Below are 14,420 nucleotides of genomic sequence, written 5' to 3' on the forward strand. Positions count from 1 at the left end.
TGTTTGCTTTTCTTTGTTTTGGTGCTACATTTCAAGGGCCACTTGCACTATGCATTTTGTGGTTTTCCACAATACACCGATACAATACACTCATTTCCAATTAGGATGCTGATGTTCCAGACTGATATGACTCAGGCCTTACTTAATCTAACAAATCAGCCTTTCCAGAAATTAATTAAACCCTAACCTTTGAATAAGCAATATCCCCAACAAAAGTCTGTGGAAAAGGGAAAAAAAAAAACCCCAAAACCCAACAGTGTCCTCTTTCTCAGAATGGATCCACATAGCACTAGACAGAACCAGCCTGGAAACTGTTTGATTATTAAGCCAAGCCAATAAAAATTCCATTTAGCAACTTTATATGGACATCCTAAAGAGCGCACAGATAAAGGCAAAGGAATGCTGACAGTCAAATGCACCATGCAGAAGGAGGGGGAGGGAAAAAAAACCCCCAAGCATTTATCATACCAAACCAAAGCATATCCAGCAGGCAGGAGAATCACCTTTGAAACAGCCAAACACAACTATTCAGGGCATCAGGCACACACAAAGATTTTTCTGACAAGAAAGATTAATGAACCCTCAGGGTAAACACACAAGAGTGGCAGAGCTGGCATGTGAACTTGCATGCTTGATGACACACACCTTTTTAGCCAGTCACAAGCTGAAATAAAAATTAGCATAAGACTTGCTCAAGTGTCCCATGTGTGGACACTCTGCAGGACAAGAAGCAAAAGCAGAACACTCAATCCCTGAACCACAAATGACAGTGAGATATTCTGCAGTTGCTTACTGTAGCCTCATTTGACAAGATGCTGTAGATGTTTATCCAGTGGATATTTTGAATTCACCAGCGACACAATAGGCCACCCTGGAAGTTCCCACTATGCTAGGAACATGGAAATCCTGCAAAGGAGGACAAGCTGTGGGCTGAGAAATGCAAAAGGAACACTAGAGTCATTCTAACACTGCAGGCCCATCTTGCCCCACATCCCATCTTCAACACAGCAGCCAGAGATGGAGCAGGGTCAATAAAGCCAGCCTTTTCTTCCTTGCCATATCTTCTCAGTTTCTGGTATTCAGAGTCCAGATTGCATCTACATTGAGCTGCCCAGCCATGACCAATGCTCATTAACTCTTTTGTGTGGTCTCCTGAATTTGCTTGTACTGTGGCAATCAGAACCACAATTTACATATGCCTTGCTTTAGCACTGACAGTCTGGGCCTTCACCTGCCTCCTGCCTCTCCCCTTGCACAAAGCCCCCTTAGCTCCACCATGTTTTGGTACTGAGGATTCCTGCTCTGCTTGCCCCTACCATCAGGGCAGCAGTGCTACAGGAACACAGCACAGCAATTCAACTCCCAATTCTACCACCACACCACAGAGCTTCACCCTCATCACGCCCCTTTTATGTTTTTCCTCCTTTTACAATGTGCCCCCAACTCAAGGGGGGTTTTCTTGTCTCCTTTTTCTACTTCCCTACCTCTTTCTTGTGGGAAAGCCAAAGAGCTGCCTGGGAGCCAAGTTTGCTGCAGGAAAATTTCACTGCTCATTTACTATATGGACATTTTTCAGAGTCCTACTCTCCACAGACTTTTGAAGATGGTCTATTTTACAGTGGTGACACTTCATAGCTAACAGGCACTAACAGAAACACTCCTCATTGACAATGGTTTCCACTCAAGAGAGGGAGGTGCATTTAAATCCCCAAAGTCTCACTTTGAATCAAGGACACAAGACAAGCCAGTGGACACAAAAATTCTTCTAGTTGCTCACTTCACTGTGTGCACTTGGGTTTCTTCTGCATAGACTTCCACTTGATCTCACTCAAGCTAAACCATGTTATAAACTTTGATTTTTCATACAAATTAATCAGTGAAAAAATTATGGACCTCCAACGGAAAGCTGAAAAAAATACCTACCCTGTGAAAATAATTTCTTCCTGTATTTCCACTTCTTTAGCATGTATTGAAACACCCAGGATTATCTTAGTCACATCTGTCCAGCTCAGAAAACCTCAACCCTCTCTGTGTAAGTAAAAAATACAGGCTTTTTCTGGTTTCAACCTGTTTTAAGTCAATTTGGACAACAGGTTTTATAGCTTTGAAGGAGTAGCTTTGTGTGTAATATTTACTTGAGTTTCAGATAACTAAAATGAATGGTCCTGGGTGAGGGTGCTGACGAGGGATGCAGAAGAGCTGAGTATGACTCCTGACCTAGCAGCTCCCTTAGATGCCCTCAGGTTAAGTCCCTTCCTCCACATTTCTGCAATAGGAAACTGGGAGAAGCCAGTCCCACTCCCACCCGTAGCTGCTCAATCAGGCTGCCACCACAGGGCAGGGAAGGAGATGGGATCAAAGCTGACTGTACCTTCCACACCAGTCCCAAACGTGGCACCAAGCTGGGACAGGAGGAATTTCACTGCTTGCTGTCTAGTTTCAGGGACATATAATAAATGCTTCATAGGAAGCAAATAGGAGGAAAAAAAGGGTGGGTTTTTCCCTACCTCTTAAGGAAAAAAAGTATATTCACTTATAAAAATGTATATTATTCCTACAAAAACAGTTAATCAGGTCAAACCTACAGTATTTTTCAAGCTTCTTACTGCTATCTAAAATGTGATCTTTTAGGGCACCAATTAGAGGAGGCTAATTGGAAAACTTCTACATCACCTCACAATGACAAGTAACATTCACACAAACAGCAAATCCTGTAAAATCACAGGCAAAAAACTCTGTCATAATTAAAGGAATCTCAAATAGATATGGATAATGAGGTAAAGTAAAAAAAATCATGTGGAATATCAGGCAAAAATCTTCCCAATATTTTCATACTTCTTACTACACTCTGAGGAACTTCTGAGCACTCCCTTTTTTCACAGATATTGAAGATTTATGGGGGAACAAAATGCAGTCTAGGGGCTTCCAGTAGGATTTGTGCACAGGCTACAATCCAGCAAGCTCACAATCCCGTTTGAATTTCATCCAGATGTTAGCAACAGAAGAAAGGATTACAAAAAGAATAGAAAACAGCCTCTTGGTTAAAAGACAACTGAGATTCTAGCTTCCTCGGGACAACAGAAGTCAGATGCTCTACTTACACAGAGGTGCCCTGTCATCTGAAGCAAGATTCATGGTGAGCTTTGGGATGGTGTGGTTTGGAGACAGGGTTGTTTATCCTGGGCTGCCAAGTGAAGACAGAGCTGCCAAACATATGGGGAAATTGCTTCTAGCACAATTAATGGCTTCAGCTGAGACACCAGAACCTACTCAGAGCTGTCTTCAAAGTCAGGCAGGAGACAAATTCCTTCTCCAAAGATGAAGTGCACCACAAGAACCAAAACCACCAAAAGCCACTTTCAGAAATGGGAAAGACAAATTAGCATTGTTAGCCATTTCATTTTTTAAGCCATCCAAACCCAAGAACAGAGTGGAAAGGGGTCAAGGAGCAGTATGGCATCCCATTACAATTAGGGAAAAAGGATGCATGGGTGGGTGGGCAGGAACCAGGGGCACCTGGTACTCACAGTCCCAATGGCACAAAGCCACTGTTGTGCCTGTGATCTCAGGCAAGGGTGGAATGTTTGTCCACATGGGAGAAGCCACCAGCAGCAGAGCTCCTACACATGTCCAGAGCCTGGTCAGTGGTGGCAGTCACTGTTAGGAAAAGAGGTAGTCCTAGCACGGGACAAAGCAAAAATATCCCCATAAACAGAGCTATAATTAAACCAGAAGCACACCCAGCCAGAGCTGGTCACTCAGCTTTCTCTACACTTCATTTAGGCAAATAAAGAACCATTCCAGGAAAAGTATAAACATCCAGGCAGTTGTGACCCCATAAAAACTCAATTACGTAGGAGTTAACGTCAATATAAAACAGCTTTTTTCATTTACTGTAAAACTCAGTGTTTAAAACTGGGTTCTCTTGCTGTAGATTAGGCAACCAAATTTGAGCTTTAGACTTTCTAAGGGAGGCAAAGGTTCTCTTCTGCCTCCTGCTGTAAGCAATTTCATCTCCCACCCAAACAATTAGGCATCTACTCCAAAGCATCCTCTTGCCCAGTGCTTTCTGCACCTTTCTTTGGAGAAGCAACCAGAGCACATCTGCAGTCGAGCTGAGGCAGGACAACACCTAACATTTTAATGCAGCACCATTTAAAATGTGCCAGTTTATGCACACATATCTTGAACCTGGATATATGCCTTGGCACTGTGGGGGTGAAATTTGGGCTTTTGTTGAGGTGTGACCCAGACTCAAGTCCATCATTAGGTTTATGAGGCGTCACTTGCTAATACCCCTCTACAGCAACACTCCCAAAATCACAAGTTCTCTCAGATATTAGTGGTTTTCCCTCATGGCCTGGGTTTGTCTTCTGAACCATGTAGGACTGGCACTAAGGCTGACTTCTGGAAGACACCATAAAGCAGGGGTGTCCAGCCTTCCAAACCCTAGCCAGCTGTACACTAAAGTCTTTGCAGAGCCAAGAACCACAAGCCACACACTGCAGAGCGGGAGAGCTGAACGGAGCCCAAGGAAACTTCACAGGCAGATGACAGCAAGTTACTCTGAAGTACCACTGGGACTCTGGGCTGGATCTCTCACACAGCTTTCAGTGACCCTCTGCCACCAAACTTAGCCTCCCTCCATCTGAAGTAATTACCATCTGAAGTTCTGAGCCAGCCCAACACTGGTCATGAAACAAAATCATGACTTGAACAGCTCACAGTCCACATGTGGTTCTGGCACTACAAGCTGATTCCCCTGGGCAATGACTTTCAGGTTTTTGTGATTTTTGACATTTTGTTTTTTACAATAATGACTTTATTCCTCAAATTTATTAGCCTTCAGATCTACTGTGCACAGTGCTTGTTTCCTCCACATTCCTTCTGCTGCAATGTCCGGAACCACCTTTCATTGCATCCAATTCTGTCCATGATTGAAACTGGTTTCAACCAGCCTTGGTCAAACCACACCCCATATGACCATGGAATATGCACTGCATCAAGCCATCTTGCTGAAGCAGTGGTTTGTAATATGGTTGCTGGTTGATTGTTTGCTTGAAAATCCCTATCCACAAGAGACACTGAAATAGTGCTAAAAGGCAGGCTAGTTCCAGAAACGTTAGGATGTTTGTGCTGCAGACTTCTGGACAACTTAGTTCTGTTGACAGATGTGATCCCTGACCAAAGGAGAAATGCCAACAGCAGCTTCCAGTGCAAGGACAGCACCTTTACCAGTCTCATGGACTGAAGGTGGAGTGGTATTGAGACACCACACTAATAAGCCTGTACTTTGTCCCATCAGATGAGTAATCCTCCTGAGATCCAGTAAAGACCTCTTAATGAAGGAACTGCCCTAAGGATCAACAAACTAATACTGAGTTCAATTTGGCTCCAGTCTCCCAAGGAATGTGGGAAGGCAGGAGAGGAAAGAGATTGGGACTGACAAGTGTAATGAGTCAGTCTTTGGAAACCAAGCTACAGATCTGACTCTAGTTACCTCATTTACAGGCTGGTTCTAGAGTTGTGGCCAGAGAGCACTCATGGTTTCAAACTGGAGCAGACAAACTTGGGACTCTGCCACTGCTGAATGTCCCCAAGTCAACTTAACAGCTAAGCTCACTCCGTTATGCTCCCTCACAAATCCTTCCCCTGCCCCTTTGTGCAAACACTGGTCTCTGGTTTCCAGCTCCAGAGTCCTCTCAGCCTCCATCCTTGGGGAGAGTCCAGACCAAAGACCTCTTCCTCCTCAACACCACTGACCATCCCTCTAGGTCTATCCTGCAAGAAGCAAGGCTCAAGAGAAGCCATTATGCTTCCCAAGTCTGGAGCCCTCTCCCACCTGCACACAAACACAGCCACTGGACAGTCCTCCTTCCTAGACCATATGAAGTCTTTTCAGATCCCACATGGAACTCTCCACTGATTCCTCTTCCATCTCTGCTACTCAACATGGCCTTCAGTTTGCTACCCAGTACTTCCAGCTTTCCTAAGCCCATAGGTCAGGTCTGACAGAGCTTTCTTCCATGCACTTCTGCATATGCACATTCCTGAGCTGGTCCACTCACCACCACTGGAACCTGTCACATGTGGAGAATGTGTTCCAGGGCAGGAAGCAGAGCTGCTTCACAGTGACAAAAGCTCATAACTGAGTGGTAAAGAGCTAAAGCTGAGAAGGAGCATTTCAACAGCAAGAATCACCTAGCAAGGAGAAAACCCCAAAGCCCTTACTCACATTTTGAGAAAGCAACCACACTGGATGTGAATTGCTTTGTTGGTGCTGCTGGGACAGCCACTGTCTTTGTACCTACCTTACTACAAGCCAGCCATGACTGACACACAGGCAGGGCAGAGGGACATTCATTAATGAAGTTACCCATTTGCTAAAGTAATCCATCACAACACTCAAGAAGGGAAGTTTTATGTAACAGTGCTTGGCCAATCCACGATAAACACAGAAGGAGGTTAAGGTGCAAGAGGTGTCCCTTTGCTTACAGCCAGCACAAGCTGATAAGGCACAAGGAATGGTCTTAAATTGCTTCATGAGATGTGGCACTGTAGCTGGGTCACAGTGCTTTGTAGTCAGCCAGTTCTTCTCCCATGCCACAAGCACTGGTTCCAGAAACCTCAGCTGCCTCGAGGTCCCCTTCACAGACCTCATCAGGCTCATAGAACACAACTCTACTAAGGGGATTCATTTTCTGACAGAGCCTTTTAATCCTCATCCCTTTTCAACCCATGGCAATGTTCTCACCAATAGCCCACTAACAGAAACTAGACAGCCCAGCTTCCCCAGTCGGCCCCTCTGCACAGCTCCTGCCAGCCTCATCCCTGCTCTGCTCCTCCAGGCCTGCCCAGATTCATGCTCTTCTGTATTCTGCAAAGACATCCCACCTTGAGGGATGAAAAATAGATGATGTCCAAGAAATGACAACAAAGCAGGAAGCACTGTTCAAGATGTAACTGTAGACAACTCCTTGCAATAGTAAGCAGGACAAAGCCTAACACAACATGGTCTATATAAAAGGCAGTAACTGTCTCACTTTACAAAGGAAAACATGGATTGCTCCAGTCACGAAGTTTTTTAACAAACTCATGGTATTGCATTAAGAGCTGTCTAACTTTTTCCCTGCCAAGGTAAAAAAGTAGGCACTGCTTCAAGTATGCTAAAATATTTGGCTGTCAACAGATTTTCATTTTAAAAAACCTTTTATTCCAATAGGAAGAATTGTGTTTCATAGGAAGACTGATCTCAATTTCACAATTGATATGCCCCATTATAACCTCCTGGGATCAGCTGTGTTTAGATAGATAAACTGAGATGACACAGTCACATATTCCAAGCATCTTTTGATCCTGAAAGATAGAACAGTGCCAGCTTAGATGACAGGAAATACCTCGTTCCTTGGGTAGAGGCTGATCTTTCTGTGGGGGTTCTATGGGTCTACCAGCTGTCAACACAGATCCAGCAGCCAGCTGCGCCTGAGGTCAGAGCCCAAGGGAGGTCAGGGCTCCAATTTCTACCAGCATTAAGAGACATCTATCCAGGGAGGCACCCAAGTGAGCATCCTACTCAGGGCATGAAGCTTACAGATGAGGCAGTATCCTGAGGCAGGAGGGGATCTCAGTGAAAGAGCAGACAGCCTTCAGCTTGTTGTTAGACCCTTTTTTATAGCCTGGCAGAAACTGAGCAAAAATTTGTTTTAGCATAATCTGTGCATGGAGAGGTCTGATCCCCTCAAGACCCACGCACAGGAGGTGCTGCAAAGTGACAGCCAAACACCAACCACAGATGTGTCTGCACAAATGCTGCCAAAGGGGGGAAACGGAAAGAACACAGAGAAACAAAGTGTTTATCCAGGAGTATGAACCAGTCTGTGAGGTCAGCTATACAGGGCCTTGCTGCACTGAACCCTGGCAACTTGTCAAGTTAGGCACTGAGCAGAGGCACCAGCCAGCCTGCTGGAGAGATGTCACTGCCCAGACCTCAGAGCAGCCCTTGGATACCTGCTAAATCATTCCCTGGCTATACCCTCCAGCAGTGCCACGGGACTTGCAGTGGGGTAAGAGCCCTCCCCAGTCCAATGTGCTTCATCAATCTGGCCCTGTGAGATAAAGGCAGGAGGCTGCAGCTTAAGGTGTCTGAGATCAAGCCAGTGCTTTGCCACAGGGAACTGTGCATGCTGTAACAATGCCTTAAGTCAACAGTTAAATCAGAGGTATTTCATTATTTTAAAATACTTGATAATCTGGTATCTAAATGTGGAAAATTAAATATTTCTCCTTTCCTCCACCCCCTCCCCACTTCTACCCCTCTTTTCCCATCCCGCTGCCCTCCCGGTAAGGCAAAGTATGGGATCACATCTCATGAACTGTTCCCAGGAAATATCCTCTCCTTCAGTGTACTGCAGACCCTACCTTGGTTGAGGTAGGTCAGAGTCTCTTCGTGCAGTTTCACGGCGGGGGAGGTGGCTGTGCAGAGGACGTACTGAAAGGGTGGCAGCTTGGCATCGTTCTCAGGAGACAGCTGCGGCTCTTCCTGCTTGAAGATGGGCAGCGCAAGCACATCTCTGCAATGCACAAGTTATACACAGTCAGAAAGAGTTTATGGGCTATCCCAGCCTCAATCTGCATCTGCTTCTCACCATCTGAGATAACAGGATGGTCTCTGGAGAAACACCAGGTTAAAATGGCTAAAAGAGGAAGAATTTGGCCTGTTTAATGTAAGCAGGCAACTTCTGCATCTAAGATATCAGCACTGCTCACAAAAGAACAGCAGAACAGAGTATGCCTGAGAACTAATGCAAGGTTTCAAGAAATAAATCAGATTCACTTTTCAGTTAAGCAGTCTTCTGGATGAGGAAAAAAAAAAATCAAAAATAGATCCTTCATCCTTGTGGATGTATTTGATTAAGAGTTCTCAGGTTCTCAGATGAAAGACTTTCAGAAAAAAAAAAAAAAAAAACAAGAAAGGGCACTTTGACAGCCAAAAGTCATCAGTAAAATGTCTTCAAGTAGCAGCCATGGGTGGGAAGCAGACAAAGCTCTGGTGTACAAAGGAGATACTCAGGTAAATGATGGCATGAACGGCTGGATTAATTTATTCATAATATGTCCCTGCATTCTAGTAAACCTGGTCCCAAGGAAGCATACAGCTCTTAAGTCAGCACTGGGCTAACTTTGTAAATGCACACACAGGTGTGTGGGAGCAGCTTCACTAGGACCTGCACACAGCCCCAGCTCCCACTTCTTTACAAAATGCTGATAGTGACCTGCCTGCTGATTTAGTCCCAGGCTGATCCCAACCCACACTAATCCCCAAGCAGAACTGGTATTAGCAAGGCTGAGAGCTCAACAAATGATGAGTTGATTAGTACAAAATGAGATGTCAGGAATAAGCATCCTTATCTCAGCCTGTCTGATACTGAAGAGCCACATTAGCCTTCCTATGCCACTAACGCTGCTGATCACTGTGTCCATCTACTTAAAACATTAATACCCTTCCAAATTAGGAGGATTATACTGAACACGGTGACAATTCCGAACAAGTGATTCTTTTTCTCCTCTATTTCTTCCAGATGTGTGAAGACTCGAGATTCACTTTACACAGGCTATAGCTCTGCTCCTTTTGACAACCCCATACACAAAATGCTCTAAGAAAAACCATCCAGCACGTACAGGCACGCAACCTGAAAGGCCATTAAGAATTTTTTCCTTGCCTGTTCAGTTAATGATCCACTTATAACACTCACAACCTTGAAGGCTACCCAGGTCATCAGTGAAACAGTGCAGCAGTTTAGAGTAAACTGCTCAAGTGCCTGGTTCAAACACAGGTACTCCTGTTTAATAGAAAACAATGCCAGAGAGCAAATTGTGCCATTTCAGATGCAGACAGAAGAAAAGAAACACCCATCTCTGTTTCCATTCTCTCTTGCAACCCCACGCCCCCAGTATTATCAGCCACTCGAAGGCATCCAGCCCCATTTGCTTCCTGGCATTACTGACATAATCACAGCTCTTGCCTAACTGCTGCCACAGAGAGGCTTTTTTTTTTTTTCCTTAGTGATGATTTACTACAGCAATGAAGTGACAGAAATGCCTGCAGTAGATTTCTGAAATAGATAGCATTGCTCCACACACATGCAGGATCTGATACTGCTCCGGAGTCATCTCACCCAGCCCGGAGTCATCTCACTCGGCCCGGATGCCAACATTTGCTCCTGAGGATGCCAACATTTGCTCCTGACCCTCTCTGCACAATGCTCTCTGAATGCCTGTGGCTTTACAGATGAGAACAGGTCAAAAACTCCAGCGCCCGAAAACTTCTGCACTCCGGCAGAAACCGCGCACAAAATCTGGCCTGGGTTTAACAGTTAGGGGTGAGGAATTTTTACATACACTCACCTGGAAGAGCTGAGAAATTCAGGCAAGGGGAAGTCAAAATTTAAATACCATATTTCACATCAGGTTCTCTGCACCCCTACACCTGCCAGCACAGCTGTCTGATCACTGAATTCTGCAAGCATGGAGGAATCCATGACTTGGTTTCTGGAAAGCTTCACCGTATTTAAGCTCTAACAAAGCCACATAAGTTAATCACATTTTTATTCCTAGAGCATTTAAACTAATGGCCTGTGGTGTAAACTGCTTTGGGCAAGACCTTCTTAAGCATTCGACCTTATTATAAGTGTTTGGAACTTAGAATGAGGTCAAAAGAATTTTTAAGTTATAAGTATATAAGCCATCACAACACTCTTCACTCAAGAGCCGAAAATCAAGTTTAGGGAAAAACAGGCTTTTACAACAGTTCCTATCCTAAAAAAAAAAAAAAAAGAAATATTGAACTCCTTAAAACTTTCCCAATTTTCACCGTTATCCTAAAGATTTACAGTTCTGCACTTAAATAACAATTAGTTTGCATCCCTGGAAGGAGAGAAAGTTAATTGAGAGTTCAGTCAGCTGACAGAACAGAGGGTAGAACATGTACTGCGTTTTCATTAAAAATGAATGAAAATTTATAAGAATTTTTCTGTAGCATCATCTTGCTCCTGCTACAAATACCACTGAAGTACAGCAGAACTTGCACTGATGTCTCAAATACACAGAAAGCTCTTGATCTCTGCAAAATGTAACTTATGCAAACTCTTCTTACAGCAACTTCAAATATTGTACTATTTCAGTTTCTTGTAATCACTACAAGGCGGTATAGAAAGCCTTCAGAACGGCATTGCTCAGCAGAAAAATGCCCCTGTTAGAAATGCATGTCTTGACACATTCTCATGGAAAGTGAATTGGCCAGAATTAGCCATCTCTACATAAAAAAACAAGGGTTTTGTTCAGCCAACCTCCCCTGAAACACCTGAGGGCATTGTTGCCATAATAGTGGCTACAGGGATTTTAATCCCAGATCAAACCCGCCACTTATACAGAGACAGGTACTCACTAAAGCTGAAGTTTGTTCCTAAAACACCCACACGTCACCTCCATCCCAACAAAAGCCTTCCTGACAGAACAGATATCCTTTATCCCCCAGCTAGCACCAAGCCAGCAAAAATAAGCTAGTATGTTTTCTGGCCCATTAAACAGAATTTAAATTGTGGAGTAAAGCCTGACCCAGACCTGATGATCTTCTAGCACTCCTGCTACAAATCCATGGAGTTAAATGCAGCAGCCCGACCACCGTAAACACTCTCTAAAGGAGAATATGCTGATGCTCCTCCGCCAGTACCATTTTCACTGTTCTAAACTAATCAGATTTGCAAGTGCAAAGCAAGAGAGAACAAGACTTTTGCCACACACATGTTGTGAAACTGAGTTATTGACATAGAGGGAGGAGATGAAGAATCTTGTACGAAGAAACGGAAAAGCTGCCAGAAGGCAAGAATCTCCTAATATTGTATTATTGGATAATGGGAAATTATTATTTAGTCCAAAATAAAATTCCTTTGCAAGTACACTGATAGGCAGCAGAAATAGTCAAGATAGCGTGTCTCCTTGAAAGAGAAGCATTATCTGCAATCTAAGTGCTTCCCCAGACAAACTCAGTGCTCTCTCAAGAGTGGTTATTTGGGGGTACATTCGAAAGTCAGGGTTCTTGGGCCACAGCCAGGTTCTCCACTGCCACAATTCAGCAAAATCCCACTCCAGCGATCGCCACCAGCTGACGGCTGAGCTTTACATCTTCAGAAGGCAAATCACTCACAAGCACCCAGCAAAAAGGGAACTCCCAAAGTTGCCTGCTTTGACATCGTTTGGAGGGAGGAAAAACGGGTTTGTGCTACACATGTCACAGACTATTGTTTAGCAGCCCTTGTACTTAAATTAGGCACATTTAATTGAACGCAACTGTGCGGAGGCAGGAAAAAGCTGGTTTAGGCAAGTTCAGAAAGTGAAATTCTGCGCTTTTCACACATCGTCCTAAAACGCAGAGAAAGAAATCCCATCCCCAGAAAACTGGGTGCCTTCTCAATTTGCCAGCAGGCGTTTTCCTCAGACCTCTAACAGCGCTCCGCCGCCGCCGCACCTCCTCCCTCGGAGCTGCGCTACCCCAGCCCGGAGAAGAGGGAACCCGGCACAAACACGAAAGCAACGCTGCAGGGAGCTGCCTAACCAGGCGCTAAAAAAATAAAGAAGGGAAAAGAGAAAGCAAAAAAGGAAAACGGTCCCTCGGGCAGAGGGAGCGGCGCGGCGGGGCACTGGGAGGGAAGGCGGCGGGCGGGCGGCCGCGGGACGGGGGCACCCGACCGAACACGCACCCGGGCCAGGGCTGCCGCCGCCCGGGACTCACCGCAGGTAGCTGCCGGTCGAGTGCTGGTTGTAATGCTCCGGCTGCGTGTGCCAAAACAGCATCTTGGGGGCGGCCGGCGGCGGTCCCTGCGCTGCGGAGCGGCGGCCGCGCCGCGCTGCCCTGCTCTGCCCACCCCACGAGTGCCCGGCACGGCTGCCGCCAACTGGAGCCGCGGCCCCGCCGGCTCCCGGCGCTTTTATGGCCCAGCCCCGGCGGGCGCGGGTTGGCCGGGCCGGGGCGCCGCAGCCCGGCGAGCCCTCCCCCGGCCCGCCCCAGCGCCAGCCCCGGCCCCCGGCGGGCACGGGCCGCGCAGCCCCGGGGCGGAGCGCCGGCCCCGAGGGACCGGCCTGGCGCAGGGCGCGGTGTGAGGGTCCTGGGAGGCACGGACATGGCAACCCCCGGGCGATCCCGGCTGTGTTGGGGCTGCCGCCTGGGATCTGGGCTGTGATTTAAACCGGGCCGCTCCATCCTACACCAGTGTGAAACTCCTGCTCAGGCTCCTCGGAAGTCCCTGTTTTCTTTAAATGAACGACAGCTGATGGCTTTAGGCCCGTGCTGTCTCTTACACTGCCCTGTGCCTCAGGTTAATGCGACCTTTGTGTCAGGGGGTGTTTTCCAACTGAGAGAGCGAGAGGCAAAGTTTGCCAGAGGAGGTGGATGAAGAAGAGAACAGTGTCAGAGACTGAACTCACACCTATGTATCCCATTGGAAGCCCTCCTGTCCTTTCTATCTCAACTCCCCCCCCACAGTACAGAGAAATCTGTTTCTTTTCCATGTCAAATTGCAGATCCCGATCCTCAGCCACAAAACTGCCCACAGGTTTCATTTTCCTAACCCCCTGCTCTCAGGGCACCTTCATGTCCTACCAGTTCTTCTCTGGTCTGATAGTTTGGACAGGATGGAACAAAAGAGGAGAGGGACTCCCTGTTTAGTCATTTCATACTGTCTGTCCACCAGCAGAAATGGGAACAGATCCTTAGTTACTCTGAGTCACTAAACTAAATCTTTCAGTGAGTTTTTCAGGAGAGGGCTTCCTATCCCTGAGGTTCCTGGTCAAATTTCAGCTGAGAAAAAGGCACTTCACTCAGGGTACTTGTCAGCACTGGCTGTCAGATTTCACCGTTGGATGAGTTTTTTCAGACAGATGAATTTTCTATTTTCCTGCCATGATTATAGAATATTGCTATTGTCATAACATTTATAGATCATAGTTAGGTCAAGCCCAATAGAGTCAGATGCAATATAATGATGGTCATTGGTGTTTCGTATCTTGAGATAAAGAACAAGGTAGCCTGAAAAGCAATTAAGCAGCTTTATAGAGATGAGTCTAGAAGTTTTTAGGATGTATTATTTATATCTGCTTGTTAATTTCAGAGTAAGAAATTGCACAAATCAATGCGCCTTTACAGTATCCTCAGTTATTACACAGTTAGACAAACACTGGCTCTAGCAAAGCAAAATGGCTGGAGTTATCTTTTTTATACTCTCGAAAATATTTAGCTCTGCTCACACAACTGAGACCTTGATTAGGCAAAGACTATATATAGCTCTTGGACTGAGAAACAAGGCAAAGTTTGCAGAGCTGTCCAAGGACTTCTCTAAATAGTAAATATCCTTCCACAGTTTAAGTAG

The 14,420-nt window shown here is 45.7% G+C and overlaps 1 protein-coding gene across 1 annotated transcript in view; it reads right to left on the minus strand.

The window, feature by feature from the left end:
* TFCP2L1 (transcription factor CP2 like 1) overlaps positions 1-12,849 on the minus strand; it is a 30,033-nt gene extending 17,184 nt beyond the window's left edge. Inside the window, exons 1-2 of the mRNA XM_066553606.1 lie at positions 12,788-12,849; positions 8,419-8,570 (exon numbers count right to left, since the gene is read on the minus strand). Coding sequence (XP_066409703.1) covers positions 8,419-8,570; positions 12,788-12,849 — 214 coding nt within the window. The remainder of the gene's footprint in view (positions 1-8,418; positions 8,571-12,787) is intronic.
* Between the last annotated feature and the right edge of the window lie 1,571 nt (positions 12,850-14,420).

This window comes from Molothrus aeneus, chromosome 7 (assembly GCF_037042795.1).
Source record: "Molothrus aeneus isolate 106 chromosome 7, BPBGC_Maene_1.0, whole genome shotgun sequence".
In the NCBI taxonomy this organism is placed as follows: domain Eukaryota; kingdom Metazoa; phylum Chordata; class Aves; order Passeriformes; family Icteridae; genus Molothrus; species Molothrus aeneus.